Source organism: Phacochoerus africanus, chromosome 3 (assembly GCF_016906955.1).
Source record: "Phacochoerus africanus isolate WHEZ1 chromosome 3, ROS_Pafr_v1, whole genome shotgun sequence".
Taxonomy (NCBI): domain Eukaryota; kingdom Metazoa; phylum Chordata; class Mammalia; order Artiodactyla; family Suidae; genus Phacochoerus; species Phacochoerus africanus.
This window is the reverse complement of record NC_062546.1, coordinates 109,621,847-109,649,248: the sequence shown is the minus strand read 5'-3', so window position 1 is coordinate 109,649,248 and position 27,402 is coordinate 109,621,847. Positions and strand designations below refer to the sequence as shown.

The 27,402-nt window shown below is 37.4% G+C and overlaps 1 protein-coding gene across 2 annotated transcripts in view; it reads right to left on the bottom strand.

The window, feature by feature from the left end:
- Positions 1 to 27,402, bottom strand: part of TENM3 (teneurin transmembrane protein 3) — a 706,293-nt gene that overhangs the window by 126,672 nt on the left and 552,219 nt on the right. For both annotated transcript variants that reach the window (XM_047772297.1, XM_047772296.1), the window contains exon 6: positions 10,962 to 11,084. In XM_047772297.1, the coding sequence (XP_047628253.1) occupies positions 10,962 to 11,084 (123 nt within the window). The remainder of the gene's footprint in view (positions 1 to 10,961; positions 11,085 to 27,402) is intronic.

Sequence of the window (27,402 nt, the reverse complement as noted above, 5' to 3'; positions counted from 1 at the left end):
ACACTATTTTAAAAATACTAAATAGAGTAGTAGTCCTTTTCCCCACTAAGATCTGCTGGTGCACATATCATATCATATTTATTTATTTGTTTTTAAATGAGGGTCACAAGATTTATTTCAGGCTCTCTCATTTTTTTTTTAATTAAAAAAATTTTTCTCCCAACCTGCAGTATGTAGAAGTTCCCAGGTCAGGGATCAAACCTGCACCACACAGCAGAGACCAGAGCTACAGCAGTGAAAATGCAGGAGCCTTAACCTACTAGGCCATCAGAGAATTCCCCACATATCATATTTAAACATGAGATTGTGCATATCTGGACTCATTCGTTATGTTCATGTATTTCTAAGGCTATCATTACACTTTATTGCTATTAACAAGTTCCACTGTTGTTGAAGCTTATGTGATTTAATCTACTCTCTGGTCTTTATCCATATCTATTGCTGCTATAAATGGTGTTTAGTGGTTTTAACAGTATACCCATGCTTTAAGAGGTGGTAAAGCATTAACTAGTACTAATCCCAGAACTGTTTTTCCAAAACATCATTTTTGCCTAAAAGCATTAGCTTTGGAAATAGTAATCAAGTTCTGACATCTAGGGTTTTAAGTTTTGCTTTGTTGCTTTCCCTATATACTGATTATGATGTGCTAAAATCTTCCTCACTGAAACGATGTGTGTACCCACTGTTGTGTCAATAAATGTATCAGGAGTTCCCCAGGGGCTCAGTGGGTTAAGGATCTGGCGTTGTCACTGCTCTGGCTTCAGATAAAGCTGTGGATGGGGTTCTGTCCCTGGCCTGGGAACTTCTGCATGCCAGTGGCCAAAAAAAAAAAAGGGGTATTTATTTTTCCAATTAGTCCCATAGCTAATTTAACAGGTGGCTCTTCTTCAGAAGGAAGGTTCTTTTATTTGTAAAGCAAAAGAACCAAGGTTGAGTGGATGTGCTTGAGTGAGGCAGCAGTCGTAGTAAAAACTGTTTTCTTGTCTATCTGTAATGAAAAAGCCTAACTAATCATAACATTACAGAGTCTCAGAGTACAAGTGCTCCTGGAGGTCGGTTATTCCAGGAGTCCTCAAATCAGAGTAGTCAAAGCCCTAAGAACATGAAGACGTTCCAGTGAGGAAAAAGGGGTAGATTATTTTATGGGAATTAATTTCTAGAACCGCCACACTTCTCATACGTAGACTTTCTTTACAACAGACAGGCACTTCTCTCACACATACAGAATCTTACTCGGACGCACTGTCTTAGGACATAGAGTTTCTAGTGTGTCAAACAGGCAAAACGTAAAATAATTTTGTCGATAATTAAGACACCAGGGAGTTCCCATTGTGGCTCAGCGGAAACGAACCCGACTAGTATTCATGAGGATGCCGGGTTGATCCCTGGCCCTGCTCAGTGGGGTTAAGGATCTGGCGTTGCAGAGAGCTGTGGTGTAGGTAGCAGACGTGGCTCCAATCTCAAGTTGCTGTGGCTGTGGCTGGTAGCTGTAGCTCTGATTTGACCCCTAACCTGGGAACTTCCTTATGCCATGGGTGAGGCCCTAAAAAGCAAAAGCAAAAACAAACAAACAAACAAACAAAATACCGTAAGCCCAAGGTAGGACTTCAGTGTTTTTCCTGTCTTACGTGTATTTCTCTCAAAGGGCAAACAATGGTGGAGTTAAGAATGGAGTGTTTAAGACTTTTAACAGGTTTTAAAATCTGATGTATCAAGAGGGAGGGGCGACATTTTTGTTTAATTCCCTCGTCATTGACCCAACCATTGTCTACGGATGCTTCTCACCTGCAGAAGAGGGTGCAAAGAGAATATCGATAAAGTAAGAAATATTAAAGGCTGTGATGCCTTATTTAATCCAATTGTCAAACTCATGGCAAGAACTTGGGTTTTATCCATCTTTCTACTGATTCCCTAGCGTAGAAATTCTGAACTGAGATGATTATGATGAAATGTATATTAATTCATTTAAACTGAAAAAACAGGAGATCCTGTCATGGCACAGCAGAAACAATCTGAATAGGAACCATGAAGTTGTGGGTTCGATCCCTGGCCTAGCTCAGTGGTTTAAGGATCTGGCATTGCGATGAGCTGTAGTGTAGGTGGCAGACGCAGCTCAGATCTGGTGTGGCTGTGGCGTAGGCTGGGAGCTGTAGCTCTGATTCGACCCCTAGCCTGGGAACCTCCATATGCCGTGGTATGGCCCTAAAGAGAAAAAAGAAAAAAAAGAAAAAAGAAAAAAAGTCAGACTTTTTCTGACATAAAGTAAGTGTGATTTTAATGAGTACCAGCTCTGCCAATAAATTACATAGTGGTTATTTCCCATAATTAAATGAGCTAATTAAATAGAGATACCGAAAGCATACTATGATAAAAGCATTCAAAAAAGATTATCACAAAGGTGAATGAAAATGAATAATTGTTCCATTTTTCTGCCCTATTCTGCATATATCAGATAAAATAAAGTGCCACTAAGTAAAAGAATAATAGGTATAATTATCAGTATGTGTTTTGCTAAGCCTTGGTAGAGCTTTCTTTGGTATACTCCATGGAAAGCAAGAGATGGATTGATTTGGAAAACTGCATAATGAACCTTTCTGAAAGCAGGTAGTTGCCAATTTCAGTAAAATTGAAGAAGAACTGGGATAGAATGGTTAGTGTGTAGGCCACAAAACAGGCTTTTTGGAAATGGATCACAATGCGATTTTTGACATATGATTAAATAAGGCTTTCAAATAACTAAACGGCATCGTTCTAAAAAAAAATCTTTCCATTCCCATCTGTTTATTTTGTAGCAAGAGTTTTTACGTTTACACTTATAAAAAAGGAAAAGAGGAATAGAATTGGTTCTGAACGTTTCTCTGCTCTTGGAATAAGTAATATTCATCAATGAATACATAAACTATTTGAAAAAAATCCCCATTCACCTCATTCAGAGAGGTATTTTGAATACATTTTCATTTTTTACATTTAATAATTATCAAGATGCTTAATATATTTATATAATAATTAGGTGGATTTCAGCCAAATATGTACTAATAAATGTAAACAAAATTCAGTATAGAATAAAACAGATTTTTATTTACTTATTTTTTGTCTTTTTGCCTTTTTCTAGGGCCGCACCCACAGCATATGGAGGTTCCCAGGCTAGAGGTCTAATCGGAGCTACAGCTGCCAGCCTACACCACAGCCACAGCAACGTGGGATCTGAGCTGTGTCTGTGACCTACACCACAGCTCACGGCAACGCTGGATCCTAAGTGAGACCAGGGGTTGAACCCACAACCTCATGGTTCCTAATCGGATTTGTTAACCACTGAGCCACAAAAAGGGAACCCCAGAATAAAACAGATTTTTAAAAACACTTAAAGGAGTATTATGGTCACAGGAAATAAAATTCAATTTAAAATTATAGATGTATTTTGCTTTAGGGGCACAAGAACAAAATAGTTTGAAGATCTATTTTAGCCTTTCCTACGAAATGTGAACCTCATTTTTTAAGAGCCTATCCATGTTTATTTGCTCCAAACTACTACACTATTTAGAATGGATTTATTTTGAATTAAAGTCTCAGAATGTGTTTTTGCTAAAAGGTAGACACAGACCTGACCTTCTCATTATAATCAGTGACTCTGAGATGGAAGGACGTCACAGATTTCTCTCTGCTTAAATCCACTGAACTGGCAGCTAATATTGGTACAATATTCCTGCTAAAAAGCCTCCATTAGAGTTTTGTGAAGACGCTTTTGTCTTTTTAAATTTTGCACTGTCGCTTTTTAAGTCACTTCTCCCCTCTAATTTGGCCAAGTCAAGGGTGATCATTCCCGTTTGCATTTTCAAATGATCTTTATCAATTGTCAACACACCTGGAAGTCAGGAGCCACCGACACCGTTTGATAAACTTGTAAATACTTGGACAACCCTTTCCTCTGAAGCTCACCAGTCCTCTTAGATAAAAGCCTGGAAGGAGATGTCTTTCATCATGTCCTGAATCCCAGCAAACTTTGGCTTCAGAGGAAATAAAGGAGGGCCAGTTCCAGTGCACCCCATTCTCCCTTACTGAGATCACTCCATCCTTAAAGCCCCAGAGTCTGAACCTGGGAATGATCATAGGAAACACTAAGGTTGTCTGTAGGTTTTGCTTAGAGAAAAAGGAGGAAAAGGTGGAGGAAGAAAAATAGGGCAACAGAGTGCCCTGTAGTTATTCTAAACTCAAAGCGCGTGGGTTAGGAATCAAACCAATTAAAGCCTTCACAGTAAGAGTGAGATGCACCACATCTTCAAACACAATAAAGTATCATCTTGAAGATTTTTTTTCAACCTGTCCTGTTGTGCCTGAATGTGGGAGCCACTAGCCGTCTTTCACCTCCTAACTGTGATTTTTCCCTTTCATCAGTAAGTATGTGTCACAACAGTCTTAATGTCTTAAAATACGGATGTCAGAGTGTGAAAACATAAAGAGACTGAGTACCCAAAGCTATTGTTATTCCTTTCTCCTCCTTATGTGATACCCAGTTTATATGAAAACACATCAGTAAAGCGGTCTTTTTCAGATATTGCCTTAAAAAAAAGGGACTTTGTACTCTGAGATGTTTTATAAAGAATAGTTTACCAACCCCGGATGGTATAAAGACAAAACAGAATAGTATTTAAAGTCATACTGGTAATTAGGAGGTTGGTAACTGTTAGAAAATTATTTTGTGACATTACAAAACTGCCCAAAGTTAAAAGATACTACAATTTGGGGGCCCTAGATAGCATGAATTTGCTGTCTACACATGATGTGAGTAAACCAGCCTATAATGATTAAAATGGAAAGGCAGAAAACAAATGCAACTGTGAAAGTCTAACTCAATTGTTGAGCAGGTAAATGATAATATCATCTTAAGTCCCACGGAGGCACTAATAATTAAGACATCAGGAAGCAAGGTTGGGCATTTATAGACAATCAATAGCCCACCCTCCAAGTCTATGACCTAACCTTGATTCTACCCTGACTTTGAGATCTCTGAAAGAACATATCTTTTTATAAAAAACCACATGCCATAACTTAACATTGTGGATGCAGAGTGTTACATCACAAGCTAAGTGAATTAAAACATTACCTTCCAAACATCATTTAATGGACAAAATCAATACAGCACATAATTAAAGAACTATTATACAATGCAACAACATAAATACTATACACAATATTGAATAAAACTCAATGCTCTTGCAGCCCAGTTAGCCCCATTTCTTTGAGGCATAGGCAATCTTTAGCGTGCTATGAAATCTAATTCTCTGAAACTGTCTAGTAGTTGAGAACTCTTATGCACAGTGAAAAATAATATAAATTTAAAAGCAACGTGAACTACATTGGTTAAATAGCATGAGTCACATAAATGTAGTTTTTCCATTTGTACTCACATACAAGGAGTTTTTTGTTGTTGCTGAAATGATTGATGTACATTGTATTAGTTTCAGGTGGACAACAAGGCTCCCTATTTGTATATATTGTGAAATGATCCCCACAGTAAGACTACTATAGATAACTACAATTTTTTGTGTGATGAGAATTTTTAAGATCTACTCTCTCACAACTTTTCAAAGTTAGTTAGCTTTACTAACTGTGGACACCATGCTGTACATCACATTCATGACTTATGTATTTTAAAACTGGAAGTTTGTATAAACTTTGTATAAGGGGTCTTCCTTCCTTCCTTTTCTTTTTTTGACTGGAGAAGTTATTTGCCAGAGTTGCACTAACCAACACTTACAGTCTTTCATTTTGTTTTGTATTAGCCCAAATTATCCTATGCTAAATTTTAGCATTTGTTTTACTGGTCCTTTCAAATAAAGCTGGGGTGAAATGTCCTACCATGGTGTTCTCTACTTTCCCTATTGTGCATTAAAAAAAATTTTTTTTTAAAGTTTTGTTGCAGTCTAGTTTATTTACCATGTTGTGATAATTTCTGCTGTACAACAAAGTCATACAGTTACACATATGCACACATTCCTTCTGAATTTTGATGTGGCTTGTTACACAGTAATAGATAACCAAATTAGTTTATGGGTTCAGCTTTAGACATATGGACTTTGAGATGCTTGGAAGACACACACACAGATGTTCTAAAAATACTTGGATAGATATATTTTTACAGAGTTGATGTCAGGAGCTCAAAGAGAGAAGGGTAACATAACACACAGCATGTGGAACATAACTGAAGTCAGGAGAGTGGATAAGAGAACCCAGAGAGATTATATTCAGAAAAGAACAGTGTCCTGAGTGACAGCAATATTTAGGGATCAGGTAGAAGAAGATGTTAACGAATCAAACTGAGAACTCACTGCCAGAGTTGGAAAGAAAGCCCAGGTGGATGTGGTATCACAGAAGGGAAGGAAAAGGAGATTTCCATTAGGAGTGATAGGTTATCTATTAAAGGCTACTGGGAACTCAAATGTGATCAAGGGTGAAGAGCATCAATGGATGCTACCAACAAGGCAACCGATAACTCAGGAAGACATCCGAGTCAATGAGTGGAGGTGGCAGAGGGTAGTCATGAGAAAGGAGCCCTGAAGAAGCCACACCAAAACAGGAGTTGGCAGAAGGTGAAGACTCGAATATCATGAATACACACACCACTTTCCAGAAGCCTGGCTGAGATGGAAGAGAAAGATGGGATGGGGCTGGAGTAGGAGGTAGAGGCAAGGATTTTTTTTTTTTTTTTTAAGACACGGGAATGTTCAAATATTGACTGGAACATTCTGGTTGATAAATCTGAAGATACAGAATGGCATCAAGACCACTCACAAACAGATTAGTAAAAAAAAGATGAAAGGACAGATCCAGATACACATACAGGAATGGAGATCTGTTTACAGGAAATTAAGGTTTCTATTTTTTTGTTGTTGTTGGATAGAACATAAAGTCATCTGCTGAGAGGGCTGAGGCATTGGGGTTTTGAGTGTAGTAGGAAAATCTGAAATGACTGTTGAGAAGTGTGGGGGAGAGAATTTGCAAGGGAAATATAGCAGGGCTGCCAGACTGCTGAGGGTGATCAGCCGAGAGGTAGCCAAGATCTCCTCTTTACATGTGAGGAAATTGAGGCTCAAAGAGGTTAAGTAACTTATTCAAGGTTACAGAGTAAGTAAATGAAGGAGCTTGGATTTGAATATAGGCCTGCATGATTCTCTCCAGTACGTTAGGCTAAGTGAATTCCTTGAGCAGGGGAATCATTTTAGTTTCTGGGAGTAGACTGGTGTTTGAACTAAAAACTTCATTTTTATCTCTTTATTCACATTGCCCATTTCCATCAGTTTTGCCCAACAACTCTGACATCTCATCTTTAAAATTTGCAGTCACAGAGTTCCCGTCATGGCTCAGTGGAAATGAATCTGACTAGCATCCATGAGGACGCAGGTTCGATCCCTGGCCTTGCTCAGTGGGTTAAAAATCCAGCATTGCTGTCAGCTGTGGCGTAGGTCGCAGATGCGGCTCAGATCCTCCATTGCTGTGGTTGTGGCACAGGCCAGTGGCTGCAGCTCCGATTTGACCCCTAGCCTGGGAACCTCCATATGTTTTGGGTGCGGCCTAAAAAGACAAACAAACAAACAAAATTTGCAGTCAAAGAAGGTCTCAGGAATAATCAGTAAAGAATCATGGTGTGTAAGAGAAATTCTTCTTTTAAATACTAAGTATCATTTAGAAGCTTTGGTTCAGGGAGTTTACTGAACCCTTAGTACCATGACTGTTCCTTAGAATTCTATTTATAAAATAAGAATAAAATAGGATTGTGTAAATAAGAGCGTTGCATTTAGAAGCCCTGAAGTCTTTTTCCCACCATGCTTTGCACGGTTAATTCTCCCAGTCATCTTCGTTCAGGATTTCAAGGTTATATTTCAAGGGTTGCAATCTCTAAGAATTTCTAGAGATAATGTGGTCTGCTTCTCTGGATAGTTTGTAAAACTGAAATACTAGATGCTACTGCATGGACTCTGCTGGCTCATCATGGATGCTTAAAAGGTGATGTTTTGTTTTGTTTTTAAATTTTATAGCTGCACCCGGGCCAAGGATTGAATCCAAGCTGCAAAGCTGCAACCTGAGCTGCAGCTGTGTCAACACTGGATCCTTTAACCCACTGCCTGGCTGGGGAATGAATCCAAGCCTCCCCAGCCATCCGAGCTGCTGCAGTAGGATTCTTAATCCATTGTACCACCACAGAAACTTCAAAAGCCGTGTTTTTAAGGTCCCTCCCTTCCTGCAAATAGCATTCCCTCCTGCCCCCTCCTCCCCCCACACATCCTAGGTCTTTAAGTATTTAAGAGATGCAAACCAAGAAACTTCACTGGGAAAAACAAAAGTAAAAATTCCTTACAATTTAGGGGTTTAGGAGCTACTTGAAAAAATGATAAAGGCCACAAATGACTATTATTTGGGCCACTCTTTTTTTTTTTTTCCTTTTTTTATGGCCACATCTGCGGCACATGCAAGTTTCCAGGCCAGGGTCAAATTGGAGCTGCAGCTGCCAGCCTCCATCACAACTTATAGCAATGCTGGATCCTTAACCCACTGAGCAAGGCCAAGGATCAAACCCTCATCCTCATGGATACAGATCAGTTTCATTACCACTGAGCCACAATGGGAAATCCACATTTGGGTCACTCTATGGACAAAGTCTGAGGCCGAGACTGCCTACTTTCCATAAAGAGAAATTTCCATCAATGCTCAGTGCAGCTGGCAGGCCGCAGGGTCAGTTCTTCTCCAGTGGCTCTAACTTGTTCTGGAGCATCTGCTGTCTCCTCCTCATGTGTTAGGCTAGGAAGATGGTCCTTCACTTCCATGTGCATTAAGGTGTTCTATCTGTGGGCATCATCTGTACACCCAGTGGTTCTGAGATCACACAGAGATATCAGTCCCTCTTTGGAGCCCTGTTTTTGAAACTGTGGACCACAGTCCTTTGTAAATTGTGAGATTATCTGAGTGAGTTTCAACTAGCCTTTGTTAAAAATGGGAGATTCAATAAAAAAGAATGGAAAATACCAGGAACCAGCACCGAGGCTGTGGGAGCATCTCTGAACAGTGTTTTCGGGATCATGCTTTTCAAGTACTGTGACCCTAATTAGCCTCACTCTTTCATTTTAATCATTATAAAAGGTTAGGATGTTGTCAAATAAATGAAATGTCTACAATAAGCATTTTCCTCTTCAGTCTGTGAAAAAGTTCTCTACACGCGTGGTTCAGAAGCGCCATTTGACCATTTTCATAGAAACCATCCACTTTAAAAGACAGTCTAAATTTCAATCTATAGAAACCAAAAATAAATACTCAATTTCTGTGTAGTGACTGGATCTGTTCATATGTGTGTCATCAGTACATAAAAAATTAAACCATTGTTTAAAGTAATTATATTTCACTTAATTGAAATTTCCTACCAACAGTTTTAATTAGACAAGCTTTTCTTTATTTCTCTTTAATCGTGTACTGACTTCCACTATCATTGTCATCAAGTCACCAAATTAAAGTTTTTTGGAACATACAGAACTTTGTATCAAAAGACTCCATACAGGAGTTCCCGTCGTGGCGCAGTGGTTAACGAATCCGACTAGGAACCATGAGGTTGCGGGTTCGATCCCTGCCCTTGCTCAGTGGGTTAAGGATCTGACGTTGCCGTGAGCTGTGGTGTAGGTTGCAGACGCGGCTCGGATCCCGCGTTGCTGTGGCTCTGGCATAGGCCGGTGGCTACAGCTCCGATTGGACCCCTAGCCTGGGAATCTCCATATGCCTCGGGAGCGGCCCAAGAAATAGCAAAAAGACCAAAAAAAAAAAAAAAAGACTCCATACAGCTGTAGGGGTGGTGGTCTTTATTATTCCTATGAAAATCTAATGTCTTGTAAAATCCCTCAGCTTCTCTAAGAAGGAAGAGGAATGTCATCAAGTGTTAATGTTAAAATGAAACAGAAGATAGGAAGGCAAAGAAAAAAAAAAGGTAAAAGTATTAGTTGTAGTCATTGAGTAAGTGTAAAACAGTAGCATATATATCAATATAAATAAATATAGTATGTATAAATATATAATGGCTTCTTTCTAGTCTTGCAAAGAAACTAGCCACATGAGAATGAACATAATTGGTACCAAAGCAGAACATATACTAGAAAAGAAGAAACAAAGAGGAACAAGAGCCAGGGAAATGCTTAAAGGCAAACAATATATTTCTCACGTGACAGAAAAAGGTGTCTTGATCAGGCTGCTTTGAGATTTAAAGTATTACGACATTTTGAAAAAAGTCAGTAGGATGCCAAATGCTAAGAGATATACACAACCACACATCCATACATGAAAATAATAGAGATATATAATGTAAAAATACAAATGTACATACACAGTTTTCTGGGTATTTATATTGAAAAGACGAAATACAGCACTCTCTAGCCTCTTCAATGCCATTTTTAAAATTCAGGGCCAATTGATTTGAAAGTCTGTTAGTTCCAAGTGAAAACTTTTTAAGGGTTAGAGAAAAGGCAAGCAGAGGAAAGGTCAATAAATGATAATCCTTTAATGTGTTTGGTATGTAAGAGCTTTTATAACAGGATGAAGACAGTATTTCAACTCCACATACTAGTTGAATGAAGAATGCTCGATATACCCAAGGTAATATAAGAGATGATATACTGAATTATAATCTATTTGCAGTCTAAAAATAAAATGAAATGCACACTTGCAGGAAGGAAAGGCAGAAAAGTCTAGCCATCAAATCAGAAGGCCAAACAATTCCCATAATTTTATTACGGGAAAATTCCCATAATAAAAATGTGAATTTTCAATCCTTCAAGTAAATGAATAAAAGCCACTCATTAAAAGATAATATCTGTGAGTCCAAAATCTTTTCCTTCTCCCATATAAAACTGGCTGTACCAGGGCTAAAAATAAACGTACGGAAAGAGATGTGAAAAGAAAAATACAGGACATATAATTCTTTCTCTTACCATTGTCGCCAGAAGGTAATGAGACAGTGTTGGTTGGCATAGTATCAGAATTCACTTTTCCATTCTCAAATGTGTCATTTTCAGTCTGCTGTAATTGCCAGTTGAGGCCAAAGAGATGCATTGCTGGGGGTAAAAATACAAGTTGTTTAAAGGTTTGTTGCTTCGAGCTACAAGAGCAAATGGTACATGTGCTTATAACAAGAGTCACATGTAAAGTTAAAATTTCCATGTTCTGAAATACCAAGGAAAATTGCATAATAAAAATTAGAAAACAAACAGTTCCCCACACCAGTGCAATTTAGCTTTCAGTGCAACATGGAAGCACTTTAATAAAGATCTGCTATTAATTAATTGGTACCAGGAAACTCTTAGGAATGAATCATTATTTGCTCTGCTCTGATAGAGTTCTACTTGTCACCATCATTTAAGTAAGTAGTACAATGCCCTCAGCAGTACTTGCCAAACTTACACAACCACAGGCCACTCCCACACACATAATACTTAGCTGCAACATCTACAGGTTCTCAAGATATATGATGCTATTCATGTGGATCAAGGTAACAGCTGGTCTCACAGATGAATTTTGCACTTGAAGAGATCAGAATGCGGAGCACCCTGGTGGCCTAGCCGATTAAGGATCTGGCATTGTCACTGCTGTGGCTTGTGTCGCTGCTGTGGCCCTGGTTCCATCCCTGGCCCCAGAACTTCTGCATGCCATGAGTGTGATAAAAAAAATGGCTATGAATGGAATGTTCTATTATTAATAATGAATTAATACTAGCTTTACTGTAATGCTATATGAAAAGCAGTTGAAGGAAAGTCCACTTGCACTATATATAATAGATCGCTTTTTTTAAAGATTCATTTGGGGACATTCTACGACCATTCTTTTGTTAACAATATCAGCCTATAGCAAGAGACATGTAAAACATAGATACAAATATAATAGCTGCATCTACCCTGTACAATTTTTAACATTCACACATACTTATACTGCCTGCTTCAAATACAGTTTGCCCACAATTCCTTTTAAAGTCTAATTTTTTTTTTTTAGGGATTAAGACGTAGGTTATAGAATTCTTCAATATACAAATTTTCAACTTGCAAAGAGGTATAACTTCATATACCCTTTTGCATTAAATTATGTCCTGTTTGCATGGTAAAGTGTCAGAAGCTTTCTAAATATTTATCACTTTATACATTTTTCAAGGTTTCAGATATTTCAGCAATTTTTGCATAAAAATAATGGGAACTAGTTTTGCATAGTGTAAAAGTTTTGATGGACATACTTTGTCACAGCAATGATAAATATTCCAAAAGGGTCAAAGTTTTTACATGAAATAATGTGTCTTCATTGTGAGCTTTTAGGTAACATAAAAAGTTTTGTTGATGGTAGATTCACTCATATTATTGGTTTTAATAGACTTTGAAGAGGAGAGGTAGTCCATGGGGATTGTGCACAGATGTCAAATGTTAAAAAAGTAATGTTATGTTTGTGTGTGGAGAGCTATTTTATTTTTTTGCCAGATGGGCAACAGCTTTGTTATATATATTTTTTATTATAGAAAATCTCAATAAAATGGGATTTTGGTTCTACTTAAGATGTTGTATAATGAGAACCATACCAAATAATATTACAGCTTGTTAAGCACTGCATTGAAAACAGAGACCAAAAACTTGTTTGGTCTTCGAATGTTCTGTACTTTGAAAACGCTGATGTTTGGTATTTAGTGAAGCTCTTGACACTTGTTATGTGCAACTTAAGATTTTTGTACAAATAGAGGGTGAGAATGACTCCAAAATTAATGAAAGAGAGAAAGAGAGAAACAGAGAGAGAAAGACACAGAGAAGAAGGAAGCAGCAAACACAAAGTCAGAATGCTAGAGGAATTACTGAGTACTGGTGTAATAAAACTACGAGATGTCCTGGCAGACAAAATAGTGGGAGAATTAGTGAAATAAAAGACATCTGTAAATAAAGAAGGATGATCCCAATTCTTCGATGACTGGGCTGGAAAGCAGAGTTGAACCCAGGAGAAGACAGTTCCCTCCATTCTCATGATGGGTCAACGTATCCTTGGTTTGCATGACCCCATAGAGGGTGTGGGAAGAGTGTCAAGAAAGGCTGGAAGCTCTGTGCTCTCCTGAGTCTCTGAACCCTCAGGGCAGACGGCTTAAGTGAGCAGGTAAGGCTGGCAGCACTATTAGTGTTCTCCCAGCCACAGATAGTGTCCTTTGTGTTGGTGTTAGAAGATTGTGATGCAATAGTTTTAGAAAATAAAACATCCATGGAACACTTACTATGTGTCAAGTGTGTTGCTTCTGTTTCAACCCGTTATTTCATTTAATCTTCACAAAGCCTCCAGTGAATAGCCTCTTGCTTTTTTCTTTCTTTTTCTCTCTCTCTCTCTCTCTCTCTCTATCTATGTATTTATTTATTTCTTTACTTTATCTTCTTTCTTTCTTTCTTTCTTTCTTTCTTTCTTTTTCTTTTTTCTTCTTTCTTTCTTTTTTCTTTCTTTCTTTCTTTCTTTCTTTTTCTTCTTTCTTATTTTCTTTGGTCTTTCTCTCTCTCTCTCTCTTAATCTCTCTCTCTCTCTCCTCTCTTCTCTATTTCTTTCTTTCCTTTCTTTCTTTCTTTCTTTCTTTCTTTCTTTTTTCTTTCTTTTCTTTCTATCTTCTCTCTCTATCTCTCTCTCTCTCTCTCCCTTCCTCCCTTCCTCCCTTCCTTTCCCTTTCATTTTAAATCTTGGAAAACTGAGACTTTTTGAGAGTTGAAGAATCCAAGCAAGTAAGCAGTGGACGATGACCCTAAACCCAGACCTTCTGCTAATAAAGGGCAGACGTATCACGACACTTCTCTATTCTCCCAGAGGGCAGCGGAGTGTGAAAATCCACACAGAAGAAGAGTGAAATGTAACTTCTGTGAGGGTCACAGGCTATAGATAACTCTTCTCTACCACATATAGAAAACACAAGTAAGAGACAGTATTCAGAGTGGAGAGTGGGAAAAGATATTAACGGGTACCATTTGTGTATGGGTAAGATTTCCAGGCACTGTTCTCCTGTACAAATACTTTCCATCTACAATACATTGTCTTAAAAGAAAAAATTTTCAGTAATAGTATGATGATGATTAATAACAGGCTATTTTTGGTTAACTCCAAGAGTCTTAAAAACAATTTTTAAATTATATAAACAATATACAAGTACATTTTAAAGTTAGATTTAATCAGTTTCATGTGTTTTTCACATTTTAAAATACCTTGATATCTATTATCTTCTAATAATGTAGTGTGGGACAGGGATCTTTATGCCTGTTGTATCAGGCTGGAACACAGGCAGGGAGTGGGGAGCAGAATAACTGTATAGGATGTTAGCAATGGAAAAATGGGAGAGGACAGGGAAAATTTTAATATATAATTCAGCCCTTCCTTCCTTCCTTTTTCCTCCCTCCCTTCCTTCTTTCATTCTTTTTTTTTTTTTTTTTACTTTTTAGGGCAGCATCTGTGGCATATGGAAGTTCCCAGGCCAGGGGTTGAATCGGAGCTGCAGCCCCAGCCTACACCACAGCCACAGCAACACCAGATCCAAGCTACCTTTGCAACCTACACGACAGCTCACAGCAACACGGGATCCTTAACCACACTAATTGAGGCCAGGGATTGAACCCACATCCTCATGGATACTAGTCGGGTTCGTTATAGCTGAGTTCCGATGGGAATGCCAATTCAGCCTTTTCAGCATTTTGCTTAGAGCTGATCTTAGAAGGCTTGATCTCTGTAGCCTGGTTCCTGAGAAATGAGGGGCGACAACTGAGAATTGAGACTGTAACAGGCAGAAACACCCTTGGAAAGCACCTGGTACAATTCCTCTTTTTCTCAGGGCAGAGGAACATAGATTTTCAAGATGATTCCTAGTCAGAACCCTTTTAAATTAGTTGTAATATCTGACATTTGTCATCCATGAAATGAGCATACTTTTTATACTATCAATAATTACAATGATATCCACTCTAGGAATATTCACAAGAATGTTACACCATCAAACATCTTTGCAACATGTGTTACTCAAAGCCCAATAGTCTACCCTAGACTCTTACCTTCTTAGATTCCCCCACGCTCATATTCTTAGACTGTAACCAATTTCAAGATGTTTAAAAGTAAAATATTTCTTATGTCATCCAACAGCTTTCATTCTATAACTTCTTAGCTTTTTTCTTTTTATAAATGTTAAGGAAAGAAACCCCTCGTTAATTGAAATAATTTTGAGACAATCTGCTGGTAAAGATCTATCAGTGAAATTTTATGAAGAAATTTTCTTTTAAGCTCAAAGATCGTTTAAGTAAGAAAAATAAGAGCATCCGCTCCTTTTATTTTTTTCAAGGTTGATGGAAATGAAAGGAATCCATGGTATTATAGTTATTTCACCTCCTCCCCACAGGAAAAAGGACATGCCATTGTTTTCAACCAATATATGTTGGTTTGATACTTAAAAGCCGTCATGTGGAACACTTGAAACCAAAATGTGTAATTAAAGAGAATTATATACCACCAAGGAGCAAATTCAGTGCCATTTTTAGTTCCTTGTTGAGAGAAAAGGTGCCAAATTTTGATCTTATCTCTGGGGACCGTGCCACTGAAGTTGTTATCACAGCTCCTATTATTTCTACTGGCATGCCTGTGTTCTCAGATACTGCCAAAAATGGATAGGAAGGAGGGGTGGTGACAGCTGGTGACATGGTCCAGCAATCTGCCAGAACCTTGGAGCAAATTACAGGGGATGTTGTGAAGTGAACACAGAAGAGAGCACCCTTGCCATCAGAAACCTGAACAGAGCTTCTGCCACCAGAACCCTGAAGAGTACATGCTGAGGTTTTGGCAACTTAGCCTACAGTTCTTAGCATGTCTGCCGTTATTGGCTAAATGCTATTTAATATGACAAGATCAAGCAAATATTCTCACAAAGACAAAAAGAATATCAGATAATAGGAGAAACAGATTCTGGTAAGAAAAATTAAGCTAAAAAAATAATCCTAGAAGTGTTTGCAATTCAGTTTGATTTAGCCTCCAAAACCTTGAAAGTTCATCTCAGCAAGCTAAGGTCCAAGGCTTTCCTTTCTTTTAATTCATCTCAGATCCACCATGATACATCTTCCCCAAGATAATCTTTTTGAGAAAGAATCATTAAGAACATGTTATCAGAAGTTGCAGGAAAAGAAAATCAGAATCTGATCTTTGATAGTTAAGAACATAGTTTTCAACATAGATTGTCTGTGGTATCTTGTGGAGCCTTTAGATTATATTAAAAGAGACCTAGGTCTAAGGTTCCATTCTGGCTCTAACTTGTTGTGGAACCTTGGCAAGTCCTTGGTTCTCTCTGAGGCTTAGGTCTCTCATTTACATAAAAATCTGGAGAGTTTGCACTAGTTGATCATTAAGCGTGCTTTCAGATTTATATTCTACATGTCAACATAATATTTTGAAATTAAATATTTGGGCTAAATCATTGGGCATAGGAAAAAAACTGGCATTAATAAGATAGCAACATATTAGAATACCTGCACCGCTGTTCCTTTGTTTTTACTTTAAAATAAAGTAAAATGGCATAGGGTCAAACTATCATTTTATGCATACAATTCCTTTGGTATCTTGGGTTTTGAAAGCAACTTTCATTTTATGTTTCTATTTTGTGAATACATAAATATGCATGATGTGCATGTGCAATGATTAGTTTTTACAAAAAAAAATAAGAGGACTACTCTTAAATATAGGGCGATGATTTGATTTGATACATGCTTCCAGAATGCAACCAAGTTTTCAGTGTAAAATGAAAGCATCTCATGTAAAGATTGCAGTTTGTAACTTGGACCCCTACTGGTCTAAACTGTCATTAGGAATACATAGTTTTCCATAAATTAGCTTTTGTTTTGGATTTCCTGCTGTGTTCATATACATGTTGACAGAATGTGTTTGGCAATATTTTGGCATTTGAATCTATTATTATTTGTTATTAACTTTTAAGGTTAATATTACTACAGCAGTCTATACCTTGCTGACCCAAATATGGTTATTTTCAAATCAATACTTCTTTTGAAAGCTTTCATATTAATATGTACTCAAGTTGTCATTTAAAAAGGGAATTATCCCAACTATAGGATTTTTTTTTTTTTTTTTGCTATTCAAAGGAACTAACACTTGATGTAGCAAGGTTCTCTGAGCATTATAAGATATATTGGAAATCACAGGCTTTATGAACTCACAGTTTTTGTGGGGAGGGGCCAAGGAAGTAAGGAATGACTGCTGATATGGTATACCTCTATGTTGTGTATTTTTACTTTCGAACCTTTTTCTGGCATGTGCCATTAATGAGAAACAAGAAGAATGGCTATCAAATGTCTGGACAAGATGAAATAGTGATTCAGCTGTGTAGCTTGTTTCTGCCAGAATATTAGATTCATACTTTTTAAAAATAATAGTATTTACAAATTCTACTTTTAAATTGCATTGGGCTTTTTTCTCTCTTCACTATGTAGATTCAGGGTAATACATTCAAGGATGCCTTGTAGCAAATAGCAATTCCAGCTGCCCACTGACAGCCAATGCTGAAGCTGACAGAGGCTTAGAAAAATCAAGCTGTTGTTTCTGTCACCAAGGGAATTAAGTCAGGATTTCCAAAACAGACTGTTTCCCTACTGTGTCGTCAGTTTTCTCTTGTTTCCAGGTTCTGTCCTCTGAATGGAAGAAGCATTCTTTCTCCAATTGAAAGGAAAGAATAAAATGTTCACCATCATGATTCAAGGCGCCAGTCATTATCGATAAACTAGGGCATCTTTGAGGTAATGGTTGTCAACATCAAAGAATATGGTGAGAGAACCTATTTCAAGAACATTCAAAATACAGAATGAAATCATTTACATGATTTACAGACCATTCCCTGCTTGCCAGAAATACAAAGTTTGCTGTTATCATGACATCTTTGTAGCAGAGGATTCATTAATGACAGTTATTAGCAGCTTCACCATTGAAACCCCATGCATCTACTGATTTTTCAAAGGCTGGTGGTACTGACTTAATTTTCATCTGGATTCCTTTCTTCCATCATGGTTATTTAAGAGCTACGTCCCACTTTTATGCAACAAATGAGTATGGATGTTAATGAGTTACCTAAGCATAAAATTTTTCCTTGGCTTGTTTTGACTTTTTGGAAAAGTGGTGGAACAGACTTGAAAATTACAATTCTTTGAAATTTTAAGGTATTTTAATCATCCGTCTTCAAAAATTCAACTATTAGGGATACGGAGATTCTTAGAGGAGGGTTGGCATATTGCAATATGGGAAAATCCAGAAAAAAAATCCCCATCAAAATATCCCTTTCATAATAGTCCACTTCTCCCCTGAGGGGTTACATTTGAGAGAGAGAATATGATTTTTTGCGTGCATATGCGTGCATGTGTGTAGGTGTGCGTCAAGTAGCAACTTTAAAAAAAAATCAATGACCAGCTCAAGCAGTTTGTTGTTCTGCATTCATTCATCAACAAAGATTTCGTCAGCGTCTGCCTTATCAAGTTCTGTGGCTGGTGAAAGCAGAGTGACCCACATCACCACTTCCGGTGCCACGTAGGACATGGTCAATTCAACACATTCACTCAGTCTGCCTTGACCAACTCATCTCATCAGGCGGGGTGGGAAAAGGTCTTAGGGAGACAGGGTTCCAGCTGCTCCCCATTCATCGGGGCTCACCTGGAGAATAGGTCTCCTCAGTTATGAACTTAACTGTTATTAATGGTTATTTATGAAGCATTTGTGGAAATGTATTTCAAAGCAAAATACAGAGGAAGTTCTCATCTCTGATCCCCAGGAAACTGCTCTCACTGTCCACTTGCTTCTGCAGTTGGTGGTCTCAAGCTCCTTTCCTAAAAATAAATGACCCACTTTCCCACTTTCAACATGCATTGCTTCTCTATATGTCCTTCTTTTCTGAGATCATGAAGAATTTCTCGGAAGAAGTAAAACGAATCTAAAAATATCTTTAAAGATACAAAATAATGGTAAAATTTGTGATTATTTGAAATGGCTGAAATAATATGGTTAGGTTTTATGTACAAATTCTATGTAACTCACATAGGATCAATAATGACATCATGAAGCTAGTCTGTTAAAACTACAAAACTATTTAATCTTAATGAAAAGATTAAGGCTCCAGAACAAAATTAAAAGACCCAATGGTAAAGACCTACAGCATTTTCAGCCCCCTTAGCAGTGATCCCTATACACTTTTTTAATGTGCTTATCACCTTTATCATATAATTGAGTCTTCTATGGTATTATTGTTTTATAAATAATTTTTTTCTGGCCACACGCATGGCATATGGAAGTTCCGGGGCCAGGGACTGAATCTGAGCTGCAGTTGGGGCAACACCTGATCCACTGCGCTAGGCGGGGGATTGAATCTCCGCCTCTGCAGTGGCCCAAGCCGCTGCAGTCAGATTCTTAATCCACTGTGTCACAGCAGGAATTCTACAAATAAATATTTTTACGTTTACGTATTTAATTTAGTTTTTCCTTGAGATTACTGACTTAAAATTTTAAATGTATCTATTTTAGAAGGAAATTTTACAGCATTACCTTAAAAGAAAAATCAGTATCTCTTCATACAAATACAAGAAGATTACACAGAGTAAACCAGAAACAATGCTATTAAAATTACATAGAGATTATTGCCAGCAAAAGTGTTCTTTATTTGTGAAGGAAGTGTTAAAGATAGATGTCCTGACATGCTAACATCTACTGAGACATTCCTCATGACATGACCAGATATAACAGAAGAAGAATTCAAAAGGGAATCATACATTTCTCATTTTGTTCTTTAATCTTTTTTTTTTTCTTTTTAGGGCCACACCCGTGGCATATGGAGGTCCCCGGGCTAGGGGTCGAATCAGACCTCTACGCCACAGCCACAGCAATGCAGGCTCCGAGCTGTGTTTGTGACCTACACCACAGCTCATGCCAACACTAGATCCTTAACCCACTGAGCAAGGCCAGGGATTGAACCTGAAGCCTCATGGATGCTAGTCAGATTCGTTAACCACTGAGCCACGACGGGAACTCTATTTTGCCCTTTAATCTTATTTACTCTCCTGTCCATGCACCTTCTGTAAATTCTTAAATTTTATGAGAAACAATTCCCTATAATATAGTGCAACAAAGTTCTGGACTCAAAATAGGAAGACCTGGATTATGGTTCCTATTTAAATACCTACTGGCTTTAATGTTGGCAAGTCACCGAATCTCTGGGCCTAAGGTTTTTCTTTCTAAAAATTGTGGATAATAATACTTGGTTCACTAGATTGTTGTATGGACTAATAACAGCAGCTAAAATCAATTAAGCACTTATATTTTACAGGCACATTAATTACTGTAGTAACTATTCTGAAAAGCTTTACTGTTACTAACCCTGTTTACACTGATGAGGAAACTCAGGTTTTCGGAGGTTAAGTACCCTGCTCAAGATTACACAGCTGTAACTATTATATACAGAATGAATAAACATGTTCTTACTCTATAGCATAGGGAACTATATCCAACATCCTGTGATAAACCATAATGGAAAAGAATGTATATATAGGCATAACCGAATCACTGTGCTCTACAGCAGAAATTAACACAACACTGTAAATCAACTATACTTCAGGAAAAAAAATATTACATAGCGAATAAGTGATGGAGATGGGATTACCAACTCAAATCTTACTGCTTCGAAGCTCTGTACTTATAAACAGCATGCTAAAAATATATAATATGCAAATCTGACATCCTATTTTCCCACATACGATTGTAAGATCACTATGGTAAAGATTACAGCCTAACTCGTTTCTGTGAATTCAGTGTTTAGAAGGGATGTTCGACACTCGCTAAGTTTAGTGGAATTAAATTGACTGTGATATTGGAAATAATTAAAAGGAAATGCCTGGTAAAAATGAACAGAAATCGCACGATGTGAAAACACTTGTATCATTTTCTAAAATGTTTCTTGGCACGAAGAGTCTCATATTCCAGCAGCGCATATGGTAATGTCCTAGGTAGCTCTGAGTGCCTTTCTACAGCCTGGGGAAGTGCAGGGTAACAGGTGAATGGCTTCCTCTCCCCTAGGGGCAGAAGGAGGCCTCCTGAAAGTGATAGAAGGGAGAGAGCTCACCAGTGCAGGAGGAGGCAGGAAGGATGAGCCTGTGGCTCAAGTACTGGGGAGAAAAAAACAATTCCAGGAGAGAGGCAGCTAACACTATGCCAGGCTCATGGATGGAGAAAGCCACCAGGAGAGGAGCATTAGAGCTCCCCTCTTTGGAAACCTGGATAAATCACCAGTGATGAAATCCAACGGCTCAAGGAAAGCTCGGTGAAAAACACTGAATATTTTCTCTGAAAACAAATGAGTAGGTCTAGCTGAAAAACAATTGTTCTTTGGTGCACTGTGTGGATGTGTGCTTAGAATGCACAAGGGAAGGTTCTCAAAGTAATGTGCTTTCCACTTATTGAGCAGGCCCAGCTCAATAATGGAAATGGGACAGGCCGACCTCTTTGGCTATCAAATGCAGAACAACTATCTCCAAGCAAATTTTGAAATATAGGAAACACATGTTTTAAAAATACCTTCAAAATAGGTTAATAGAGTACTCGTGAATGTTTGGAAAAGAACCTGGAGATATCACGTCTTCTTTTTCTTTTTTCTTTTTTTCTTTTTAGGGCTGCATCCACAGCATATGGAAGTTTCCAGGTTAGGGGTGAAATCCGAGCTATAGCTGCTAGCCTATATCACAGCCACAGCAACAAGGGATCTGAGCCGCGTCTGCAACCAAAACTACAGTTCACAGCAATACTGGATCCCTGACCCACTGAGTGAGGCCAGGGATCAAACCTTCATCTTGATGGATACTAGTTGGGTTGGTTTCCACTGCGCCACAATGGGAACGCCAAGATTTCATTTTTTTTTTTAAGCAGTTTTAAAACTGTTTTCTGGATATACTTTATAAATAAAATTCTTAAAGCATGAATGTATGTTCTCTAAAACTAAGGAAAATAAACAAGTAGACTATCAATTCTTGTGGCAATTTTAAATCTAGTTACCCCAAATCTCCAAGGTAACATTTCTTTCCACTTCTAGAGGTTAACTGCAAAAAGGGTTCTAGCTAGACTAATTCAACAAAGAAAATCAATGACCATCATAACCTTTTTTTCCCCTTAGACACGTCTAGATTTTATTTTTATTATATCACAATGTTGGCTTTAATATTCCTGAGAATTGATTTTTGGGGCCACATTTAGGTTTATGTGGTAATACTTAAAATTTGTCCTTATGTCAGCATTTGTCAAAACACATAATCCTACTTATTATTTATAATCTGTGAATGGACAAGGGCTGTGTTTGGTCGTTCACTGCAGTATCGGTCATGGTGTCTCAATAAAGGAAAGTTGAATGAATGGATGGATGGAGAGATGAATGGTCACTTCCTTTTCTGGTGTTACATTGGTAAGCCACTAAAGAATAAACAGCGGCATCTTGCTTTTTACGGAAGAAGGAAAGGTGTAAATAGTCTGTAGACATTTTAAGATCACGTAGGAACAGTAAATTAAAAAGTCTACACACATCTGTATTTTATTTGATCTGTTTTATTCTCCAGTGAGACCTTTGAGTACAGATTCAATGGGACATAAGATGCTTTATGCTGAATTCATTCCTAGGATTCCTAGCAATCTAGCAAGTTTCTGTTTTAACCTTACATATGCCAGTTACTTTCCCTTTCCCTCCTCTGTATGTAGATATTTCTCTCAGCACTCACTATTCTCACTACCACTAATGTAAAAGCAAATGACATATGCAACACCAATTAAATATTTATGCAATGTAGCACTGAAATGGTAAATATTGTATTATGCTCTCCACTTGTCATTAGTCAGGAGAGATTGCTACATTCTGCAAAAATGACAGCCTAAAACCAAGAAAACAGCCCCGTATTTCACAGACAAGATATTTATGAATGGCACAAAGTGGAGTTCAGCTGACTTTAAAGGTATTTCTTATTGTTGCCGTCCGTGGACGTTTTTCAAGTCAGGGAAATCCTTATACATGAATGGTAAAAACAATTTGCTTAAATATAGTATTTCTCACATATTATTTACTTTGGCTGACCTCATACCAAGCTAAGAGTAAAGTAAATTTTTTGGGTATTCTCCACATTTGTATAATTTCTTGATTTTACAAGTGATTTAGTGATTTCTTTTTTCTCTATAGTAATAAAAAATATTATGATCAACTCAAAACTAAACATTTTTATCTTGTGCTAATAAAAAGCAACAAAAATGTACAATGTCGAAAATAACCCTTGAGTGTACAATACATTGAATTTTCCCACTTTAGGTTCAATTCAAGAGTCAGTGATATGATTATATAGAGTTGGCTGGAGAATGAACTGAATTTTAAGTGACCTCTCAATCTTTGTTGTGTTTCTATATGATATGCTGCACATAGAAAACTAATATTTTGTACAAATGAACTGAATTTTAAGTGACCTCTAAATCTTTTCTGTGTTTCTATATGATATGCGGGACATAGAAAATTAACATTTTGTACAAATTAATAGAGTTCATATTGAAAAGAGAGAGTGCAAATATTCTGTGGGTTCTTGGAGGAATACAGATGTACATATATGAAAGCATCATCCATACAGAGTGCTATTCTAATAAGGAAAAAAACCTTATTCAGAATGGGTTGTGAGCAGACTTTTTCCTTTTGGAGTTTATAGATTCAGAAGACTGCAGTAGTATGCTTTCTCCTATTACTGTATGCTTCCTTTCTGAGAGGTAAACTCTTTCATTCTGAGCCTTTATTCACCATTGAATCAGGTTTAAATATGTCCCTAATTTCTCATATCCAAGGAGAAGATAAAAAATTGATATACTAATTTAAAATTTTTACTTTACGATGTTCAGTCTTCTAAAATACTAGCAATATATTTTTGTCTACAATGTGATGACATGACATTGTTATCAAAATGCTACCGATTACATCTCAGACAAAATGCATTTTCTGAATGTAAGGCAACTAGGAATTAAGGGAAGAAGTTATAGTGAACAATGGTAAATAATTCTGTTTGGCTGTGTTCTATAACCTAATAAAACAGCATTCTTACTACAAAGACATGTCTAAAAAGAAAAAAGACTGTCACCACACATTTTATTTTGCCATATACATTTTAATGGCTGGTTTTTCACGAAGCATATAGGGCTGGCTTCTTTTTCCTCCTGACCCTGAGTTGCATATATAGAGCTAGTACCATAATCAATTTCAAGGGACACGGAGAGGTAAAAATGTTCATAAAATGCAAATAGACATAGAAGTAGGACAGATAACTGCCAAGGAATCATAACTGCCATGAACTTGGATTCGACAGGTTATGTTTTGCTAGATCTAGGGAATGCTTATGTTGTTAAACAGGCTTTTTAGCAGACATATGACAAAAGCTATTTTAGGAATCAGTTGGTAGCAGCTGTTCAAAGGAAATAAATAACTACAGATGTATTTTTTTTTTAAATGCAAAGGAATATTGAAAATGTGAGCAGTTCTTTGGTTAGCAGCATATGTCAGAAGTTCATGAGAAAAATAATACTGACTTATTTCTTGTCACTGGGAAAATGAGTTCACAAGCCAGCTCCTTACAAGTACAGATTTTTGTAGAAAAAAAGACTATGGGAAGTTTGGAGGGCAACACGAGGTGTCTGTTTATGGAGGAGACAGGGGCTCTTTTTACAGGTGATGGAAGTGTTTTCATTGATTGTGGGAGATCCTTCTTTGGTGCAGTGGGTTAAAGATCTGCCATTGCTGCAGCTGTGGAGTAGTTTGCAGCTGTAGTTTGCAGCTGAGGCTCAGATTTGAACCCTGGCCCAGGAACTTCTTTATGCAGCGGGTGCGGCCAAAAAAGTAAGTAAATAAATAAAATTGTTTGTGGTGATGGGTGCAAAACTGTATGACTATATTAAACACTACTGAATTGTACACTTTAAATAGGTGAACAAAATGGTATGTGAATTATATCGCTAAAACTGTTACCAAAAAAACCTTATCATACGGATTGTTGGTTGGAATAAACTTAGCCAAAACGGCACCAAATTGAGAAAATATGCTAGCATAATATATTTTGATAAATTTTTTTCTCTAGTTTTCCTTAAATTTAAAGAACATATGCAAATACTTTTGGTGCTACTCTAGGAAATTCTGTGAATTTTTCAGACTATGCCCAGCAGTATATGGTCATGTTAATGAGGTTTAACATCCATAATAGCGTTATCTGAAGTTTGACTTGACTTTGTTGCAGTGTTGACTGGTGTTAACATAGTACTTCTAACATATTTTGACCTGGATGTAACAACATTTCAATAATTTTACACTTTCAGATAGGATTTCTGGGCGTATTTCAATGTGTAGAACATCAAAATTTCTGGGTTTCTCCCACCCAGAAGAAAGAACCTTCTGTGAGTCAAGAACAATAGTCAAAACTTCTCCTTATCCTGTAACTGTGGGTATATGCAGAAGCAATATTAACCAACAGAGTGTTTCTCGTCTACTCACTCTTAGGTGAACAACTGCTGGCTACTGCCCATTTTTATAATTTTCAGTTTTTAGAAAAAAGAATAGGTAAACTAGGGACCAGGAAAAGTGGAACTTTTTTTGGGGGGGGCTCTTTAACTGTTATTGAATTTGCCCTTTGTGTTTAGAATTTTCATTGAACAAAGGCACACCAACATAAAGAATCATGCATTAGAGAAGGATTTTAATTGGGAGCTAAGTAACCTAAAGAAAATCACATGTGTCACAGCTGAAAAGAAGTCTGCCACATGTATGGGCCTAAACATTTGACTTTTATCATAATAAATCATGGCATATCTATTCTACTTTGAATTGGCTTTAGTTTCTCAATTCTGCTCATTCCTATATCCCCACATGGCTTCATGACCTCCCTCCTAGTTATATAAGAAGTTGTCTATATTTGCCCTGGCCAAATAGTAGCCACTAGTCATATGAAGCTGTCTGAGTTCAAATTCATTAACAATCATAAAAGTTAAACTCCAGTTTCCTTAGCTGCACCAGCCACTTTCCAAGGGCTCCACAGCCACATGTGTCTAGAGGCTACTGAACTGGACAGTATAGAAGCATTTCCATCACCAAAGCTCTCATGTGACAGTGTTGGCCATGGGCCACAACAGCATCACCTGGAGCCTGTCTGAAATGCAGATTTGATTCTCACTTCAGATCTGCTGAAGCAGGACACACAAGATCCCCAAGTGATTCCTGGGTATATAGATTCCTGGGCATATTCAAGTCTAAAAAGCACAAATCTGGACTTTCTGTCTTCAAATTGCATATTCTGGAATGCCACCAGGACAATCTTTAAAAACATAATTGTGATACTTTTTATTACTATGCTTCAATTCCTTTAGTTTCTTCTCTATCTTCAGTTCTTCAAAATCCTCATGGGAGGCAGTGTAGTGTCCTGGGATTGTTGGTAGTTTTTCAATCCAGCATTCACTGTTTTATCGGCTGTGTGACTTCAGGCAAAGTGCCTCTCTAAGCGGGTAGATTCTTATTTGTTAAATGGAGATAAAATTCATGGAGTTGTGAAAATTCAAGGAGGCAGTTCATACCCAGTGCTGGTACACCATGAACCCCACGTGCACAACTCTGGACAGTTCACGCTTCTTCCTTTCAATGTCCTGGCTGACCTCTTCTCAAGGTGATCTCCAACCAGCCATTCTGATGTCATTCTGATGTCAAGCCTAGGGAGTGGAACTCCTTTGCACCTTTCAAGCATCACCTCTAGAACAAGTCTTTCTCCAACATCTTCAGCTAGGGGTAGGCATTTCCTTCTTTCCTTTCTATGTTTTGCTCATTCAGGTCAGAGTTGGTAGGAAAGCACATATTGTTCAAAGCGTGTTTGCATACATGTCTTTATCACTTGACTGAGAACTTCCGGAATGAAGAGCTAAAATGAACCTCTAACACGAGTGCCCAGAAAAATGTTGACCTAAAAATGGTTACTGAAAACCCACAAAAGTACCAGAAGAAAAGTTAAATGAATTAAAAAAAAATAATACTTGGAGTAAAATAAGAATTTTGAAGGTATAATGTGAACACTAGAAATTACAAGGAAAAAATGGATAACTTTGATTACTTAAAAATTCTATATGGTATATAGCAAGACAACTATAAACAAACTAAATAATAAATTGGAGGAATATGTAACATAGAAGAAATGATTCATATCCTTAATAAACACTTGCACGCCAAAAAACAAAAACAAAAAACCCAACATAACAAAAGCCCCAAGAGAAAAATAGGGAAAACTAGGCTATTTGTACACAGAAACACAAAAATACAAACGGTTAATAAAT